The 20,536-nt window shown below is 45.1% G+C and overlaps 1 protein-coding gene and 1 long non-coding RNA gene across 6 annotated transcripts in view; one reads left to right on the forward strand and one right to left on the reverse strand.

The window, feature by feature from the left end:
* The window catches only part of SH2D4A (SH2 domain containing 4A), an 82,541-nt gene extending 69,924 nt beyond the window's left edge, over nucleotides 1–12,617 (forward strand). For all 4 annotated transcript variants that reach the window (XM_055348187.2, XM_063709121.1, XM_031014044.3 and 1 more), the window contains 2 exons: nucleotides 9,686–9,909; nucleotides 10,914–12,617. In XM_055348187.2, the coding sequence (XP_055204162.2) occupies nucleotides 9,686–9,909; nucleotides 10,914–11,006 (317 nt within the window). In that variant the 3' untranslated portion in view covers nucleotides 11,007–12,617. The remainder of the gene's footprint in view (nucleotides 1–9,685; nucleotides 9,910–10,913) is intronic.
* On the reverse strand, nucleotides 4,888–20,077 carry LOC129524001 (uncharacterized). Of its 2 annotated transcripts, XR_008667656.2 has the most exons (4): nucleotides 19,798–20,077; nucleotides 17,879–18,043; nucleotides 7,916–8,028; nucleotides 4,888–5,499 (listed from the first exon to the last, which is right to left on the reverse strand). It is a non-coding gene; the product is annotated as an uncharacterized lncRNA (long non-coding RNA). The 2 variants fall into 2 exon arrangements; XR_010134929.1 differs by having other exon boundaries at nucleotides 4,900–5,499; nucleotides 17,879–20,077.
* Nucleotides 20,078–20,536: the final 459 nt, after the last annotated feature.

Below are 20,536 nucleotides of genomic sequence, written 5' to 3' on the forward strand. Positions count from 1 at the left end.
TTTCCTTTTTATTTTCATGCATTGTGACTTTTTGCTGAAAACTGGGTATTTGAATGTAATAATGCGGTAACTCTGGGAATCTGATACTTCCTCTTCCCGAAGGTTTACTATTTTTTTTTGTTTTTATTGTTATAGGCTTTCTCTATGTCAAGGATCAGCCTGAGGTATAAACTTACAGTCTTCACAGCTCCTTTTTTAGCCTGTATCTTTACATGGCCATGAATAGTCATAATTTTCCCCATATATGCAATTATTTTTGAATGTCCCAGTCTTTAATGTCTGGCTGCCAAAAGGGGGGAAAAATTAAGGGGGAGGGATTTTTAAAATGTAATGACTAGATTACCTAGGTTTGAGTTGGATTTTCTTCTCTGTAAAATGAGGATAATACTAATACATCTATGTCATAGGGTTGTTTTTATAAAGTAAATCAGCTAATATGTAAAGTGCTTAGAACAGTACCTAATAGGTGGTGTTTGTTATTTTGGTTTATCAGATTTGTGCAGTTTAAGTTCATCTTTCCTGTTCCCCTTTCTTTTCGTATCATTTTGAGTAACAGTGTAACTAAGCAGCACTTCAGTAAAATAGATTGTAATTACTGCAAAAACTGCCCTATGTTATTTCTACAAGTGTTTATTTAGGGCCTGTCTTTAAAAGCTAGGAGGTCACCTCAGAAGGCAACAGTAATTTGGAAGGACAGAGGGTCAACACCCTCACCAACAGAGAATGAAGTTTTTTAGGTAAGTTTGCCAGGACATTGCAGGTTAAGGTTGAGCTTGGGTTTGGGAGGGATGGTGCAAAGAGACAGGGGTGAGTCTTAGCATTGCTAAAGGAATAGCTACCATTTTCTAGATTTATGATCTTCTAAATATTGTAATTGCTTAAGTCTGCCTGATTTTGTCACCCTTTATCTCTTCTTATCCCATTGTCCTTGAACTCCCATTTTTTCAGTTCCGGACTGTCTTGACTTTCACATGCAATCCTTGTTTTATTCATTTCATTCTTGCATCTGATAGCCAGATTCCAACATTAAGAAAGACCTTACAATCTGTAATATTTGTAAACTAAGTAAGTAATGTTGGAAAGTCCTTCTGGCCAAATTTAGCATCCTGCTGACTGAAGAGGCATCCCAGTTATTCTGTCTTCAGATTATGAGTCTCCAAAGTATGTAGATACATAATTCATTTTACCCACTAACATGCTTTTAAAGTTCCCTGAGACAGGGCCAAAGAATAAATAAAATTGAGATCTGAAGTTCTGTCCAGAAACCCACAGGTTCATTTCTTCATTCTATCAACATTTTCCTACTTCTGCTAAAAATACAGCAATATATTGCAGCTCAGAAACTGGCAGGGACTGGGAGTGGGAAGATGGGTAAAAAGAAATCTGTGTATAAACAAGTTTATGATTTAGACAAAAATTCACATATTTGCTTTATGTATCAATAGTTGATCATTATTCCTCTGAAATTCAATGAACACTCTTACTCAAATGTGGATGTAATTAGACTGTTGATGAAATCTTTCCATCTTGATTTGTTTCTTGTGGCTGTCTTTTGCTGTCATGGCATACAACTGAACCTGCCCTCCTCGTGCTTTGGTCCCAGTATTTTATATTTTAATCTACTTAGCAAGCACATCCTTTTTACTTTGGTGGGATAGCAATATAGTTCACACTTCAGCTGTTTTTTTTTTTTTCTGAGACAGAGTCTTGCTCCACTACCCAGGCTAGAGTGCAGTGATGCGATCTCAGCTCACTGTAGCTTCCACCTCCCAGGTTCAAATGATTCTCCTGCCTCTGCCTCCCAGGTAGTTGGAATTACAAGGCATGGGCCACCACACCGTGCTAAGTTTTGTATTTTTAGTAGAGACCATGTTGGCCAGGCTGGTCTTGAACTTCTGACTTCAAGTGATCCACCCACCTTGGCCTCCCAAAGTGCTGGGATTACTGGCCTGAGCCACCATGCCTGGCCACACTTCAGCTATTTTGATTTCTTCCATTTTTTGATACATCCTACTACTGACTCTTCAGAGGGTCACTCTGAACCTCTTAGAGGTATTCTCTGGAATTGTTGTTCCCTAGAGATGGTTTTAAGGTGGAATCCTGTGTCCCACTCCTCCCAACTTCCCTTCTTCTACTCCTGACAGTTTTGACATGCACAGCTCCTTCAAAACGGGGACCAGATACCACCCCCAACAGAGCATATGTCACTGAATAGGTTGCATTAAGAAGGGCTCATGGAGCCTTCCAAAAATTTCTTTCAGTCTAAGACCTTAGCAGACCTGAGTCACTACCCCTAAGTGATCATCTGTCCTTCTACTATTTTGCTGAAGAATGGAGATTTCTTAATTGTGGGGCTATCAATATTCTGCCCACCTGTCACAAAGGGATTTTCAAGCTTCTGTCTTCACTGAGCACAGAGTAGTTATTTATGTGATTTCTCAAAGCCTTTTTGTTCTTAAACCTCAGATGACACATATATCCTGCCTCATTTACGTGGATGACTCACACATTTTATGGCGTGGAGAGGCTGTGGCCAGCAACAATCATATATCACTGCCGGTGTGTGGCAGACAAGGACAGCTGGAAGTCCATTCCCGGGCAGGGCTCCTTTTCGCATGAAGGCTTCACCTACATTAATGTCATTAAAGCAAAGCACGTTTTGTCCAAATTATTCTCCAAGGTCCACCTATAAAATTGCCTAGTATTTGTTCAGATTGTAAAGCAGCTGGAGAAGATGAAACAAAGAGGCTAAAACTACACACATTAATTCGGATTTGGGAAGAGCTAGCTTTTCTGCAGAACATTCTATGTAATGCTGTCTTTTTCCTGGAAGAACCTGACTTTTCTCATAAATTAGTGCAGCAGGCTTCCTGCAAAAATGTCACTGTGTTTGCCAGTCATGTGGGGAATAGCCCATTAGCCCCAAGCTCTTACTTGTGTTTTTGCAGATGATGCACTTGAGTCCTCATCCTGACACTATGAGAGGATGGCAGTGGCTGTGCCCGGGAGCCCCAGGCTTCCCACTACACATGCCCAGGACTGGACCCTTGTAGTTCCCTGTCCTGCTCTTGGAGTCCTGAGGTTGCCTAGAGGGGCCTCAGAGGCAAGGGGCAGGTATAGTGGGTGTGTGAGAACCTAAGAAGAGAGAGTCTGCTTTGGGGGTTTCACTTGGAATTTTGAATAGAAAAGGGGTTCTACTGTTTAGTATTTTAAAAGCCATGTGTTTGTCATCAAACATTTGTTATCACATGCTTTTTTTAAAAAAAAAGACAGGGTCTTGCTCTGTCACTCAGGTTGGAATGCAGTGGCGTGATCACAACTCACTGCAGCCTTGACTATCTGGGCTCAGGTGATTCTCCCACCTCAGGCTCCTGAGCAGCTGGGAATGCAGGTGTATACCACAACACCCAGATGATACTTTTTGTTGTTCTTTGTAGAGATGGGGTCTTGCCAAGCTGGGATTGCAGGTGTATACCACTACACCCAGCTAATACTTTTTGTTGTTCTTTGTAGAGATGGGGTCTTGCCAAGCTGGGAATGCAGGTGTATACCACTACACCCAGCTAATACTTTTTGTTGTTCTTTGTAGAGATGGGGTCTTGCCAAGCTGGGAATGCAGGTGTATACCACCGAATGCAGGTATATACCACCACACCCAGCTAATACTTTTTGTTGTTCTTTGTAGAGTTGGGGTCTTGCCAAGCTGGGAATGCAGGTGTATACCACTACACCCAGCTAATACTTTTTGTTGTTCTTTGTAGAGATGGGGTCTTGTCTTGCCATGTTGCCCAGGCTAGTCTCAAACTCCTGGTCTCAAGTGATCCTCCCGCGTCAGCCTCCCAAAGTGCTGGGATTATGGGCATGAGACACGGCATCTGGCCATGGCCAGCACATGCTTTTTTATTTTTGTACCATCACATGCTTTCTGGACAGTTTCTTCTGACACAGCCAGATCATGATGCCTGACTTCTTTATGCCAAGGGAAAGTAAGTACATAAGTAGTGGTTAAGAGCATGTCCCTGGGGCCACAGTGCCTGGCTTCAAATCTGAGTCTCCCCATTAATTAGCTGTGTGGCTTTAGGCAGTCACATGACTCTGTCCTTCTGTCCCTGATCTGTATAATGCAGATCAGTAGGGTTGTTCCTGCCTCAATACGTGCATGTAATTTGTTGTTAATATTTGTAAAGCATGAACAACTGTGTGGCACATAATAAGCCCTAGTTAATAAGTGTTAGCCATTTAAGATAATAAAGTGAGGATGAATAACGCTAATAGTTCTGATCCTTGACTCATTAAGGAGCTTCTCAGTCCTCAGCAGCATGAATGCTAAGCTCAGAGGTTGGAAGAGTCCATGATGCACTGTCCCCACATCAAGGCACACTACACATACGTAACCAATGAAAAATGCATCTTCTTTAAGTTGCCAAGGTGAGAAATGAACACCCCTTTGTGAAATAAAGACTCATTTTATTTTCGGCTCATTCCAGGAAAATTCCATGAGCCTAGTGGGTTAAAAAGCATAGTGAGTTAAAAGCAAAACCCCAGAATAGGTGACAAGAGCCCTGGAAGTGTCATTTGCTAATCCTGCAAGCTTGGGCACTTGCCTTTTCTGCGTTAGTTTCCTCATCTATAAAATAGAGATGACGATAATATCAGCTCTGCTTTTTAGAGGAAACAACTCTAAAATGCAGTGGAAGCACATTGAACAGTGTGGTATGCCAGGGCAAAGCAGGTGTTCTGTCTGAGAGAATGGGTGAGAGCGGGGGCTCTGAGGTCAGCCAGCCTGGGTCCAATTCCAGTGCTTCTCCTGACCTACCCAAATGACCTTAAGCAGGGTTTGCAAGTTTTCTCACCCATTATTTGAGGATAATAACAATATATCTATGTAGGGTTGCGGTGAGGATGAAAGGAGGTGATACAAACTTTATTTGGCCATCTTTCATCTGATTTTTAAACACATTTTCCAGACACAGGAAGTTGTACAGATGTACCCAAATAATATTAGACCTCGTGGCACTTCAAAGAAAAATGAAATGCATCTCTTGTCCCTGTGATCACAATTCTTAGAATAGAGGCAGTGGCTGCACGGAAGTGTCCCACAGAAGGAAGTTTCAGACTTGATTATAAGACACAAGCATTCATTAAACTCTTTTTCGGTCATCTTCTAAGTGGCAGGTGCTGAGTGTGTAAAAATAAATAAGATGGAGTAGTTGGCCTCTAGGAGCTCACATGGAAGTGGGGGAGGGCAGGACAGTCATGGCAGAAGGTTCTGTGAATTCTTGGAGGATTCTTGGATGGAGGTGAAAACTAGCTGAGTACACAGATGGAGGTAAGTACAGGTGAAACCCTGCACTGACCACTTGAGTGCTCAGATGGAGGTGGGAGCAGGTGCTCAGCAGGTCTGGGAGAAACTGAGACTGACTGCCTAGACTAGGATCAGGACACGTCATGTTCTGGAGTTGAATCTTGCAGAGTGAGTAGGAGTTTTCCAGGAGGAAGCTGTGGAGAGAGATACCATTGAACTGCCCTGTGGGGCAGTCCCTGCCACTTGGATTTCCAACTAGAGCCTGCTGGTGTTTGAGTTACTTCTGGGCTCTTGGGTCTGTTTACCATCTCCTATGCAAATATATTTCCCTGGGGCCTTTCCTGGGCAAAATGTTTATTCTAGAGAGGTTTAGAGCTATGCTGTCCAGTTAGGGTAGCCCCTAAACACATGTGGCTTTTCACATCAAAATGAATCACAAGCCCTATTTCAGAGTTCAGTAGCACATGTGGCAATATTTTCATTATCACACATAGAGAGGAGTGGGACCTCCTCCAGCTGCGACGGACCCGGACCCTTGCGCTGGTGCTGTTGTGTAGGGTGTAGGCTCAGGAGTTTCAGTTCCTGCTCTGCCCCAGGCTCTTCAGGGCCAGACACTGCCCATCAGACCTCACGCAGTGACATCTACTTTCTTGTGGGCTGCCAGAGTTCTGCCAGTCCTGGCCTGGATTCAACTCTAAAATCAACAGACTGTTGCCTGGGTGAAGAGCTAGGTCACTAAACCGATAGCCTAAAATATTCCAACCTGGGCAACATGGTGAAACCCCATCTCTACAAAAATTGGCCAGGCATGGTGCGGCACGTGCTTGCAGTCCCAGGTACCCAGGACCAGGTACCCAGGAGGGTGAGGCTGCAGTGAGCTGAGATTATGCCACACCGCTCCAGCCTGGGCAATGGAGTAAGACCCTGTCTTAAAAAAACAAAAATTACTGCTTTTCTCTAGCACAGAAATCCTCCTATGACATCAGATTTGGTTTCTTTAAGCTGTGTGGAGAGGGCAGGTCAGAGGGAAGCAGCACCAATGTGTCATAGCCTTTAGGGGCTGGGATGAAGACCCCTGCTTCAGAATTCTTAGAGTTGTGCAAAGGGCAACGTAGGGGACAAGTACCATTAGGTTGACTGAGGCTGGGTGCGGTGGCTCACGCCTATCATCCCAGCACTTTGGGAGGCCGAGGTGGGCAGATCATTTGAGGCCAGGAGTTTGAGACCTGCCTGGCCAACATGGTAAAACCCTATCTCTGCTAAAAATACAAAAATTAGCTGGGCATGGTAGTGGGCTCCTGTAATCCCAGCTACACAGGAGGCTAAGGCATGAGAATCGCTTGAACCCAGGAGTCAGAAGTTGCAGTGAGCCGAGATCGCACCACTGCACTGCAGCTTGAGTGACTGTTTAAAAAAAAGAAAACGTGGAATAAGTCCTCAGTAATCAACGTCTAACATTAGATTTTGGTTTTGTGCTCAAGAATTCCCTATCCCAGCAGATGAACCTCATTGCTTGGCAGTAATCACAGCCAGGACACCCCAAATGCACACAGTGCCCCTGATGGATTCATGACAAACTGTACATTGACCTGTGTATTTAGCTGCACCAAGCCAGTTTGCTATTAAGGAATAGTAATCCTCTTACAAAGCAAAAAAAGCAAAGACAAACTACCACTTGGATCATTCAAAGCCTAGTCTCCAGGGCACTGCCCTTTGGAACCTGCCCTCTGTCCCATGGTGTACAAGGAGTCTCCACTATGACCTGTGCTTTGCCATCAACACGTTTGATTGGTTCCTGGTGTCCCAGGAGATTAGATGGCACCAAGATCTATGCGTAAGGCTAAGTGGCTTTTGGAAAGTTTCAGTTACAGTCACTACGACCTCATTTTAAAAGGAATTTGACCTTAGTTAGCCGAGGTTTGGTTATAAATTTCCAGAATAGCTTTAATTTTAGGAATCTAGATTCATCTGGATAATTTCCAGATGTCATAAATTGTAACACCTGCCCCATCTGTTGAAACAGCCTGGAATTTCATAGTGAGCCGTCAGCCTAGGAGGAGGGAGAGATCTTTTTCCAAGATGCTGCTTCTCCTCCAGTCGTGGCTCCTTGTTTCTGAAGGAGACTTTTCAGGGTCATTGAAAAACATCCCTGGGTTTCGGAGTCAGTCTCATACAGTGTCTTTAGAGATTTGCCATGTGCAGTCCCCGCATGGGCTGGTACCTGGTGCCTTGTTTCAACGTATGGTTGTCATTTGTAATTTATCAATGGGACCAGGTATGCTTAGGAAGGGGAAATAGACAAACAGAAGGAGCAGCCCGTATCTGTTGGAACTTAGCCATGATTTGAGTACCTCATGTGGATAGCGGAGCATCTGAACCAAGATGCTCTCTGTGTCCGTGGTACCTGCAGTGTCCCGTGGGTCTGTCTCAGCAGGGAAGGGGTGGAAAAGCGACTGGACATGATACGTGCAATGCGTGTGCATCAGTCATCTGCTGGGAATGAGTGTAATAGAGCCACTGCCCCTAGGAGCAAGGCCCTGGTCTGTTTCGAGGATGTTGACTATCTGCAAGTCGGGGAGACTGGCCTTTTCACCCACTCCCAGCTCTTACCTGGAGGTCTCACTCTGGGTTGACCTTCATACACTGGGACTCTGCAGTGGGACACCTGGGGTCTGTGTTCTCCTAAATAGGAAGCAGGAGAAGGTCTGGTCGGATGATCTCGGCTAGAAGAAAACAGACAATTTTTAAAATCCTCCTGTCATTCAAGGGTCTGTTTACAGAAAAGAGAACAGACATGGTTTTATTTTACTCTGGAGAGAGTTCACTTCTCAATTAGCTGTACTAACAAGAAAAAAGGGCTATGGCAGCTCATTGCCTTTTCCTGAGGTGGTTCTGTTATTGTTTTGTTTTCCTGATAATAAGGTACTGAGTATCAACAGGGAGCCAACAAGAGAAGGCGAGAGCTTTGCTGAAATGAAAAAGGGCACGTGTAGAACGCTGCTCCTCCCTCCCAGATCTCAGCTCACTGAATAATTCATTGACTTCCCCATCTTTCCAAGATGCGTTTCTGCTCTGTGAGTTTTACAGCATTATCTATTCATCGATGGATTATGATGGGAATAAAAAATTTGGAACATGAGTCAGACCTCATGAGTTTGGACTAACTGGGGAAAAGGCTGGTCTGGAGTAAGACTGTGAATTCCTGAGGCATCTAAGCTATGTCTATATATAACTTCATATGTGTATAGAAAGACACACGTATAGTTTTATTCCTTTAAATGCCAGTGTAGTGTCATTTAGCAATAGCTACAGGCTAAGGTACTTTATAGAACTGAGTCTGACTTGGCTCTGTCACTAAATTACTGAGCCTCCCACACCAGGGAGTCTCCATTTCAGCACTACTGCTATCTGGGGCTGGATAATTCTCTGCAGTGTGGGGCTGTTCTGTGTCTCATAGGCTGTTTAGCAACATCCCTGGCCTCTACCCCCATCCTCCATCCATGACAACCAAAGATGTCTCTCGGACACCTTTGTCCGAGTGGTTGAGAACCACTGTCCTAGACCAAGTCAAATCACTCCCCAGGCCATTGAGTCCTTGTTGGTAAACTGAGGTAGGCTAGGGAGAGTATCTTTAAATCCCCTCCCAGATCTAACATTCCCAGGATGACCATCAAGGCATTCTGTTAGACCCTTATAAACCGTCTAACACCTATGTGTTGCTCTAAATGGGTGTATAAGTAGAAATATATTCCTTTTTTTTTTTTTTTTTTTTTTTGAGATGGAGTCTTGCTCTGTCGCCCAGGCTGGAGGGAGTGCAGTGGCATGATCTGGGCTCACTGCAAGCTCCGTTTCCTGGGTTCACGCCATTCTGGTTCATGCCATTTTCCTGCCTCAGCCTCCTGAGTAGCTTCTCCTGCCTCAGCCTCCTGAGTAGCTGGGACTACAGGTGCTCGCCACCACGCCCAGCTAATTTTTTGTATTTTTAGTAGAGATGGGGTTTCACCGTATTAGTCAGGATGGTCTCGATCTCCTGACCTCGTGATCCACCCACCTCGGCCTCCCAAAGTGCTGGGATTACAGGCGTGAGCCACCACGCCTGGCCCAGAAATATATTCTTCTTTTAAGGTTGACATTTAAGCTCTCATGTATACCTCTATACATGATTTTTATACAGTTTGCCTCTATAACCTGTTCATGTCTAATTAGCAAATACCAGAAGAATATTCCGTATTCCTAAGAAGCCCAAAACAGACTTAAAATTGCTCTTATTGTGTCTTATTTAGGCATCATTGACTCTATATCCATGCAGCTGGATTTAACAGAGGGGATTTTCTGGAATGATTTGGCTGAAATACCTGCCTTTTTTTTGCTTTGCCACAGGAATTCTCACACTCAAGAAAGCAAATGAACTTCTTCTGAGCACAGGCATGCCTGGCAGTTTTCTCATCCGAGTCAGTGAAAGGATCAAAGGCTATGCCCTGTCCCATCTGTCGGAGGACGGCTGTAAACATTTCCTCATCGATGCCTCTGCAGACGCCTACAGCTTCCTGGGCGTGGACCAGCTGCAGCATGCCACCTTGGCGGATTTGGTGGAATATCACAAGGTGAAGCAATGCATAAACTTAATGTGCCTTCTGAGTTACCGTCCTGTAGCAGCTCTAACAATGAATGACAATTACAAAGAAAAGGACTGAGACAAGTACTGGGGAGGGGGCGGGGGTGGGGGCTTGTCTTTGATAATTCTTCCCGATAATCAGGATTGTTAATCACATTTCATTTATCTTAGAACCTTGTTCTTCCTTAAATACTCAGGGAACCCCAATGGGGCAGAGAAATACAGGAAATGCTAAAACGAAAAAATAAAAGCTGTACCCACATGGATCACGTATGACAGCAATCCCCAAACTTTGTGACACCAGTTTCCTGGATGACAATTTCTCCATGGACTCGGTGTTGGGGGATGGTTTCAGGAGGATTTAAGCACATTACATTGATTGCACATTTTATTATTACATTGTTATATATAATGAAATAATTATACAGTTCAACACAGTGTAGAATCAGTGGGAGCCCCGAACTTGTTTTCCTGCAACTAGGCAGTCCCATCTGGAGGTGATGGGGACTGTGACAGATCATCAGGCATTAGATTTTCCTAAGGAGCGCACAACCGAGATCCCTCACATGCACAGTTCCCAATAAGGTTTGTGTTCCTATGAGAATCTAATGCTGCCACTGATCTGACAGGAGGCAGAGCTCAGGCGATAATGTGAATGACAGGGAGCAGATGTAAATGCAGATGAAGCTTCACTCCACTGCTCACCTCCTGCTATACAGCCCAGTTCTAACAGGCCACAGCCTGGTACTGGTCCATGGCCCTGGGGTTGGGGACCCCTGACCTATGAGAACAGACTTAAGTTAGAATTCAAGCCCTGAAGGGAAAGAGAGTACCTGGCCAAATGTAGATAAGAAAAATGCCTTTTAAGATGACCATAAACCACAAAAGCTTTGTATAAATCATGAGTAGGCAGCTAGTGATGTCCTCTGAGGAAGCAGGAAGAGCATGTGGTTACTACTTACACTATCTGACCCCGTGCGTTCTGATTGACAGGAGGAACCCATCACTTCCCTGGGGAAGGAGCTCCTCCTCTATCCCTGTGGTCAGCAGGACCAGCTGCCTGACTACCTGGAGCTGTTTGAGTGACAGCCTCCATCAGGGTCATCCTACAGCCTCCAAGGGGCTTTCCCCTGGACAAACACCACTGCAACATTTATGTGTGAAGCCAAAATCACCCTGCAGCCGAGCCAATATTGATCAACTGAAAGTATCCATGGAGTCCTCATTGACAGCTCTTTTCTGCACAAATACTGGAATTCAATGTCAAGAGAAAATGACCTCTGCTCAAAAGGGAGAAGAGTCTCAATTTCAGCAAGTACCTGTCATGAAGGTTATGACCTTAATGATGTACATAAAATAAAACAAACGAAGAAATGGAAACCTTTTAGAAATTAAGGTGTACTTGAAAACGAGTATCTTTGTGAACTGTCATATGACCCCTGCACTCCCTCTGTATCATCTCAAGAGGTTTCAGGGGCCTGTTGACATGAAGTTTCGAAGTTTCATGTTGGCTTTGGAATGGTAGCAAAAGCCTTTCCTGGCTGAGATGATGCTTAAAACACACCTCACTTATTGTAAATGTTGGAACCAGGATATGAGAGACATAGAAAAACAGAAGTCATGAATGTAAATGGAATGAGAAGTTTTAAAACGTAGGATGAGAGGCTTAACATGCATAAAAATACAGATGGACCTGCAGGAAAGTGAGCAAACATCGCTGAGTTTGTTTCCTTGTTCTGGAGAATGGGGCCAGGGCTGGCCTGGCCTCCCCTGGATATACTCTATAGTGCACCAAAAGGATAAAGCATCTGTACATGTATTTTTGTATTTTTTATCAGAAGTGCTTAGACAAGAACAGAATAAGCAGGCTGTGTGGATGCTACCTGTGGTTGAATTGTGTTCCCCCAAAATATATGGTGAAGTCTTAACCCCCTATCCCCGTGAATGTGACCTTGTTTGGAAATAGGGTCTTTGCAGATACAGTCAAGATGAGGTCACATTGGATTAGGGTAGGCCCCAAATCCAATGACATCCTTAGGAGAAGAGAGAGTTTTGGTAATAGACACAAATGCAGTGGGAAGAAGACCAGGGGACAAGAGGCAGGTTGGAGTGATGCAGCCAGAAGGGAAGGGACACCAAGGATCTCCGGCCACCAGCAGAAGCCAGCAGAGAGGCATGGGACAGGTTCCCCACAAGCCTTAGAAGGAAGCATGGCCCTGACTTCAGAATTCCAGACTCCAGAACTGGAAGAATAAATTTCTGTTGTTTTAAGCTGCTTAGTTCATGCTGATTTGTTATTATAGCCCCAGAAAGCTAATACAGTCGTTTACATAATTACATAACCTGACACACAAGATCAACCCATTCATTGCTGCCCAGTCCACCATTTTCATAATGAAGTAGAAATGGGAGGTAAGAAAAACATTCCAGCCAGTTCTGTTTAGCCCTGGGACACATATTCATCCCGTCAGGGGACACATATTCGTCCCGTCAGGAATCTTATGCCCTCCTGGACCCCCCAACCCACCTTGGTTCAGCCCCAGTCAGGCGAACGGCCTCTGGACAGGGACTGAGGTGGCTCTGAGCCACTAGAGATCATTTTTCTTGGAGGATGGAGATTGGCTAGTACCTCTGCCCTAACTCTGTAGGTCAACACTCTTTTACTCTGCCTTTTAATAAAAGCAGAATGATACAGCAGTGTGGTTATAAGCTTGTTGGTTGCGTACAGCACTCACTGACTGTAAAATGTAGCCACAGAATGGGATGGTTGGCGTGTGTGTTCTAATGAGAATGAGAAAGATGATGGTGATTATTATTTTTAGAGACAGGGTCTTGTTCTGACACCCTGGCTGGCATGTAGTAGTGCGATCACAGCTCACTTCAGCCTCAAACTCCTGGCCTCAAGTGATCCTCCTGCCTCAACCTCCCCAAAGTGCTAGGATTACAGATGTGAGACACTATGCCAGGATTACAGATGTAAGACACTATGCCAGGTCGAGATAGCTTTTAAACACAGATCATTGTTTAACTCTTTCTTGAAATGTTCCATGTGGTTTATATTGTTCAACTATTGTAAGGATCCATCTCTTGGCTTTTGTTCCTATGATTCAACAGTCATGGCATTATTGAGAAACTTCTCATCATCTCTTCCCACCATTTTCTGTGTAATCTTGGACAGGACGTTTTGTCTCTGAGCCTCAGTTTTTGCTTCTGAACAACAAAAAAATATGATTTAACTGGGTGAGCTTTATTATTTTCATCCAATTCTGAAATTTTAAGGTTCCAGTGCTTCTCACTGGAATGAATGGAAAGTACCCCCTTGTCACAAATAATTAGGAAGACATTAAGATTCCAGTACTGGCCGGGTGCAGTGGCTCATGCCTGCAATCCCAGCACTTTGGGAGGCCAAAGTGGGTGGATCATGAGGTCAGGAGTTCAAGACCAGCCTGGCCAACATGGTGAAACCCCATCCTTACGCAAAATACAAAAATTAGCAAGGGATGGTGGCGTGCACCTGTAATCTCAGCTACTCAGGAGGCTGAGGCAGGAGAATTGCTTGAACCTGGGAGGTGAAAGTTGCAGTGAGCCGAGATCACACCACTGTACTCCAGTCTGGGCTACAGAGCAAGACTATGTACAGGGGAAAAAAAATCCAGTATCCAGTACCCCCCCTGTGCCTGCAGTTATCTATCTTGTAGGAAATAAGTGTGGCCATATCCAGATATAACTATACAAAGCAACATCCTATTAAAGGAAGATTTAGGAAACAGGAAGTCGCCCAACTGAATTAACCCAATATTACAAAGGGGAGCAGATGTGGGTTCCGGACTAGTTGATCCTGTTGGTTGCTGATAGAGGAATACACTGTCCAGTGTTGGATGATACGATGGCATGAATGATACTTGAAATTCTTAGGGAAGGAGAATGCTTTACAGATTTCAGAAACTGAATTCAACTGAATGGGGTTCAGGAGGCCTGAACTGTCATCCAAGCTGTGCTGTGGTCTCTGTCCTGCCTACAGCTACCCTGAGTTACGGTCTAAGGTGAAGATGTCCAAACTCTGACCCTGGTCTCCTCCTCCTGTTGCCTCTGCAAGCCCAGCAACTTGATCTGCCTGCGCAAGGTTTCTGGGTGTAGGAATTCTGCCTTCATGTTACTGTCCTGGTTCTCAAGCCTAGGGGCTCTGGTCTGCAGACCCTGACTCACTGGGACTGTGGCCAAATACTCCTGCCCATCTAGATTCTTCTCTCTCACAATTCTGGAATCTCCCTCCCACAGTCAATTTAAGATTTTCTGGCTGCCACCGTATTGCCAGATGCTCACAGACCCATCAGGTCACTTGCAAGGGCCCTGCTTCTGGCCTCCTGCCCTACCCTGCTGCAGTAGGATGCACAAGGAAGGTCACTTGGCTCTGAGTGTCACCAGCAGTGCTAGTCAGTCTCAAACAGTGTTTTCTGGCTGGGCACGGTGGCTCATGCCTGTAATCCCAGTATTTTGGGAGGCCAAGGCAGGTGGATCACGAGGTCAGGAGATCGGGACTATCCTGGCCAACATGGTGAAACCCCGTCTCTACTAAAAAAAAAAAAAAAAAATTAGCTGGGCTTGGTGGCACATGCCTGTAATCCCAGCTACTCAGGAGGCTGAGGCAGGAGATAGATAGCTTGGGAGTCAGAGGTTGCAGTGAGTCGGAGGTTGCAGTGAGCCGAGACCACTGCACTCCAGCCTGGTGACAGAGCAAAAGTCCGTCTAAAAAAAAAAAAAAAGGTGCTTTCTGGCCCAAAGCTTACCCTAAAAATGGAGAAAACACAGGGCAAGTTAGGAAAAAAAGGATCAGAGAAAGAAAAAAGTAGATGGGCAATGGTCAGTCAGGTCACCAAAAATACCTCCGGGACATTTCCACCCAAAATTGCCTATCTGAGCTAATGCTTTGGAATTAAGCATCCTTTGCTAATGTGACATGAAATCTGCTTTTAGATTAAAAAAAGAAAAATTCATGGCTTAAAGTTTTGCAACTGCCACCTTTTGTAAAGGCAGTTTTCTTTTTTTTTTTTTTTTTGAGACGGAGTCTGGCTCTGTCGCCCAGGCTGGAGTGCAGTGGCGCAATCTCAGCTCACTGCAAGCTCCGCCTCCCGGATTCACGCCATTCTCCTGCCTCAGCCTCCCGAGTAGCTGGGACTACAGGCGCCCGCCACCACGCCCGGCTAATTTTTTGTATTTTTAGTAGAGACGGGGTTTCACCATGTTAGCCAGGATGGTCTCGATCTCCTGACCTCGTGATCCGCCCGCCTCGGCCTCCCAAAGTGCTGGGATTACAGGCGTGAGCCACCGCGCCCGGCCCAAGGCAGTTTTCTTAATGCACTGGAGTTCTAACATGTTTTATGGCCCACACATACATATTTTGGGGCTCCTGCTATTTGGTGAGAGAAGACACAAATGCATGGGTTATGCATGGATATGTTTCCATGGGGCCTCTTTGCTTTCATATTTATCCAGAACGTGGTAAATGCTTTCCTTTCAGGCTGCAATTCACAGGGTTTGTTTTGTTTTGTTTTAGAATATACGTTTTCAACGACTGTATCTTTAAATAATCTGTTTAAATTTAGCTTTTCTCTTCCTTGGGAATAGCTATAAATGTTGGATTTTTCTTTGCTTTTCATTTGGTATTCTCACCCCCATGGTTTTCATCTCTCCCTTGTTTTCTGTTGTATTTTAGGAGAGCTCTTGCATCTGTCCTTTTCCCATCAGTGATTAAATTTTCAGCAATGTTAATTCTGCACTTCACTGCCTCCAGGTGGATTTTAGTACCACTTTTACATGTCTAGCTACTTCCCATCCTACCTTCTCTCCCTATGCAAAGATCTTCAGGCTTCCCACTGCTTCCCCAGACTGACAATTGTCAGGAAGCTTAAATGATAAAAGTACCCTGTTTTAATTGTGGTAAAAACACATTATTTGATAATCAGGCTGCTCAATATAGTAGAGAGCAGGCCCAGCAGGTTTGAGGTGCGGTCCTGGCTATACCATAACTAGCTGTGTGGAGTCGTTAAAGAAAAACAGTAACTAAGCCTGTCTGAGCTTCAGTTTCATTTCTCAGACAGTTGTTACTAAAGTCACCTGGGTTCTGACGATTAGGAAAGAAATACGTTAAATATCTGGCATAGAGTAAGCGCTCCATGGGCCCAGCATGGTGGCTTATACCTGAAATCCCTGCTCCTTGGGAAGCTGACACAGGAAGATCATTTGAGCCCAGGATTTTGAGACCCACCTGGCCCACATAGTGAGACCCCATCTCTACAAAACATACAAAAATTAGCCAGGTGTGGTTGGCATGTGCCTGTAGTCCCAGCTACTCAGGAAGTTGAAGCCACAGGATCACTCGAGCCCAAGAGTTCGAGGCCACAGTGAGCTATGATTGTACCAATGCACTCCAGCCCGGGCGACAGAGTGAGACCCTGTCTTTATAAAGAAAAAAAAAAAAGAGAGAAAAGAAAGCCAGCTCTCCATAAATAGTAATTGGGTAATTGCATTTTCCTTTTCCTAGTGAATTATGAGTCCAACAAAGCCAGGATCCTTGCACTCCAGCCTTCCCCTTTGCCAACTCAGTTTATGTGACCACCGGGCTGTTTATCCCCCACCCTTGTTTCCTAGAATTTCTGGGATCAATTTTAAGAAGGAAGGGGAAACTTCTGAAGAGTAAGGTATATAATGACGAACCACACAACACATTCATTTGCCAGTTGACCTGCAGAGAGTCGGCTCACTCTGTGCCCGGTGAGTCCCGGACAGAGGCTGCCATGGATGGCTGGCCCTCACTGAGTCCCTGGGGCCACTGTGGAGGCTGGAGAAGGGTCTTGAAGGAGCACAGCCCTACTTCTCTCCCCAGAGCAACGCCCGCCCTTCCCAGGCTGTGACCTTCCCCAAGGCGGCCCTGCCCTGCCCCTCCTCCCCTATGGTTCTGTCCACCTTCTTGCTAGAATAGCAGACATGCCAGACACAGCCGAGGAGACACTCGGGGTGACTACTCCAGAGGGCATGTTCAAAGGATCAGTAATGCACAGTTTGAAAGGCACCTCTGCTGACAGGAAAGAACATATTCTGTGTGTTGGAAAAAACTACCATCAAAACCCCCCAACCAACTGGCACCATCCCCATAGTTTTTGGCAGCAACAGCAAAGCATGGAGCCCTACCAGGAGAAACAGCTTTGAATTAAAATATAAAGCTAATCAGAATATGGATCACACAAAGATGCCAGTCATTTGATGTGTGTGGGGAGTAAAACACCCCTGCCCTGCTAAGAAACTGCCCAAGGTCATTGTCTCTTATCAGCAATTCTCACAAACAGTTATCAAGTCTTTTTTTAAAAAAGCAAGTATTCCCACCTGCTGTCCCCTCCTACTCAAATCATTTTTTCTCTTTTTTTTTTTTTTTTTTTTTTTTTTTGAGATGGAGTCTCACTCTGTCACCCAGGCTGGAGTGCAGTGGCGCAATCTCAGCTCACAGCAACCTTTGCCTCCCAGGTTCAAGCAATTCTCTGCCTCAGCCTCCCAAGTAGCTGGGATTACAGGCACCCACCACCAAGCCTGGCTAACTCTTTTGTATTTTCAGTAGAGACGGGGTTTCACCATCTTGGCCAGGCTGGTCTTGAACTCCTGACCTCATGATCCACCCGCCTTGGCCTCCCAAAGTGTTGGGATTACAGGCGTGAGCCACCGCGCCCGGCCATCACTCTTTCAATGTAACACGTTGGAATCCTGCATGAGAGGCTTTGATCCCATGTGGAGTCCTAACACTGCCGGTCATTGCACAGTGGCTGGAGGGGGGTGGTCAGATGCCTTAGCTGTTCCTCCATCCCTGTGTTAGCAAGGTTTCTTTCCTTGTTACGTGATTTCTCAGGTGGGACTAGAGAGCAGAGAAATGGTGAGAAGCGAGAATCAAAAACAACAGGCTGGCGACTTACCCTAGGCCAAAGCTAGTTCCCGCAGACCTTCCAATCCATCTGGAGCTGGCCATGTGACGGGTCATGGTCAGGGACAATGACGGTCCTATCAGCCCTGAAGCTGGCTATTTGCTGGCTGGATCTCTGGGCAAACTCTTCAACATTTCTGATCCTCATTCTCTGCACCTGGAAAATCCAAGTAATGATATTATCTAGCTTAGAAGTTTGAAGTAATGAACATAAGGTTCCTAGCTATGCTCCTGACTTAAAAAACCTGTAAAGTCTCTCAGCTCCCTAGGAGGGTATCAACTCCATACTACTGAGCGTGGAATGTAAGGTAGAAATTACCCATTAAATTTCACACTCCTAGTAACCCTTCTCCTTCGGATAGATTAAGTTTTGAGAATGACAAAAAGAACAACAGTGTACATGACGGCTTCATCATCTTTACTGTATTGCCTATAATAGCCATCTGATTATATTCAAGCAGCACTGGGCATACCGAGAAGCTTAACAGACACTGCCAGATACACAGTTGTACATGAGGAATTGTCTGCTGAATACTAACAACACCTACCGTGTGCCTGATGTTTCCTAAGTGCTTCATACGTATGAACCTATTTAATCTTTAAAACTACTGCATGATACACAAGGATTGAATCCATCACCCTGAATGAGGACATCAAGGTATGGAGACATCTAGCAACCCCTTTAAGATCCTGTAAACTGCAAATAAAATAACTGGAATCTGAACCCAGGTTGTCTGGCTGGAAAAGCCATGATATCAACTACTCTACTGCGCTGAACCTCTATTATGTAAAATTAGATAAGATGATTTTTCCTGAAACAAAAACATTACTAAAATTAGATTCCGGGTAGCTATTTTCCTAGGCCTGATCTTCATCAGTGATGTGGAAAGGGGCGGTCAACCAAATTTATAAATACAAAGAGGGGCTAGGAAGTAGATCACTGCAGAGAAAACAGCCCAGGTAGCCCAGGTATGTCACTTAGAGGCAATGATGTGTGGATATAATTTAACAATGGGCCAGGCCTATGGGCCCAGAGGTGGTAAGGATGGCTGATTGGCAGCATTTGCCAATTGCCAGTTTCCATGGTGTAAATACTTCCACCGTGATGGATTTCAAGCTACCATCCTGTCAACACGGAGTGAGGACTGGGAAGAAATACTCAAAACTGGCTCCCACGAGGCTGTACCAGTACACCACTGCCTGGAAGAGACCTCCAGTGTATTAGAAAGCCCAGCTCAGTAAGATAACCTGTGCTGGTCACTGGACAATTTAGGGATAGGAACAGAGAGAGCATGCAGAGTTGGAAGGGGCCTTAGGCAAGCCCAAGACTCACTGTTTTCTCAGCAGCATCCTTGAGAATGTGCGACGTGACTGGGTTCTTGAAACCGCTGTTCCGATACTGCTTTCCTTTGCTAAGTTTAAATTCCAGCCTCCTAATTCTAATGTTTTCGTGGGACCTTCTACAATCCTTCTTTTCTGTATGTCTTGGGCAGGCAAAGGGGGGTATTCTCCACTAGCATGTTGCTAAAGAGGGCCTCTACCCTTTGATAAAACTGTTTTACCTGAATAAGCTTTGAAAAAGAAATACCGTAGTTGAATATTATCCTGTTCCATCTCCTCATCAGCTCCTCTCCACAACTTTAAACCCCAATTCTTAATTCTTAACTACACAGCCATAAAAAAGAAGAAAATAATGTATTTTGCAGCAACATGGATGGAACAGGAGACTATTCTCCTCAACGAATCAACACAAGAACAGAAAACCAAACACTGCAAGTTCTCACTTACAAGTGGGAGCTAAATGCTAAGAACCCATGAACACAAAGAAGGGAACAAAAGACACCGGGGCCTACTTGAGGGTGGACTGTGGGAGGAGAGCGAGGATTGAAAAATACGTGCTGCACTTATTACCTGGGTGACCGAAGAATCTGCACACCAGACCCCAGCAACACACATTCTACCCACGTGACAAATCTGCACAGGAACCTCCTCTAAAAAGTTGGAAAGGAAAAAAATTCTTCACCACTGTCTTGGGCATCTGTGACATGAAATTTAAACAGGTACAAAAATGGCTGATGAGCCCACAGAGTGCAGCCCGGATGGGACCACCTGTGAGACTCTTAGACCTGTCCAGTTCCACAGTCAGAATATTGGATTGCCACTGCCAGCCTTGTTAGACACGCATCCTTCTTACGCTGGGAGGATATGGACAAGAGCATGAAGGGCACTCACCACAAATCCATCAGAACCATGGCAGAGACAGGCCAAACACATGCCCTGAAGTTACTAGTATCATCAGAGCACAGAAAAAAATATATATATTTGAGACCAGGTCTCACTCTGTTACCCAGGCTGGAGTGCAGTGGTGCAATCAGGGCTCACCACTGCAGCCTTGACCTCCTGGACTCAAGTGATCCTCCCACCTCAGCCTCCTGAGTATATGGGACTACAGGTGTGTACCACCACACCTAATTTTATATTTTTTTGTAGAGACAGGGTCTCACTATGTTGCCCAGGCTGGTCTCAAACTCCCAGGCTCAAGCGATCCTCCCACTTTGGCCTCCCAAGGTGCTGGGATTACAGGCATTAACCACAGTGCCCAGCCACACATGACAATATTAAGCACAGAGTTGAAAGGGGCCTTGGAAAT

This window comes from Gorilla gorilla, chromosome 7 (assembly GCF_029281585.2).
Source record: "Gorilla gorilla gorilla isolate KB3781 chromosome 7, NHGRI_mGorGor1-v2.1_pri, whole genome shotgun sequence".
Classification (NCBI taxonomy): Eukaryota; Metazoa; Chordata; class Mammalia; order Primates; family Hominidae; genus Gorilla; species Gorilla gorilla.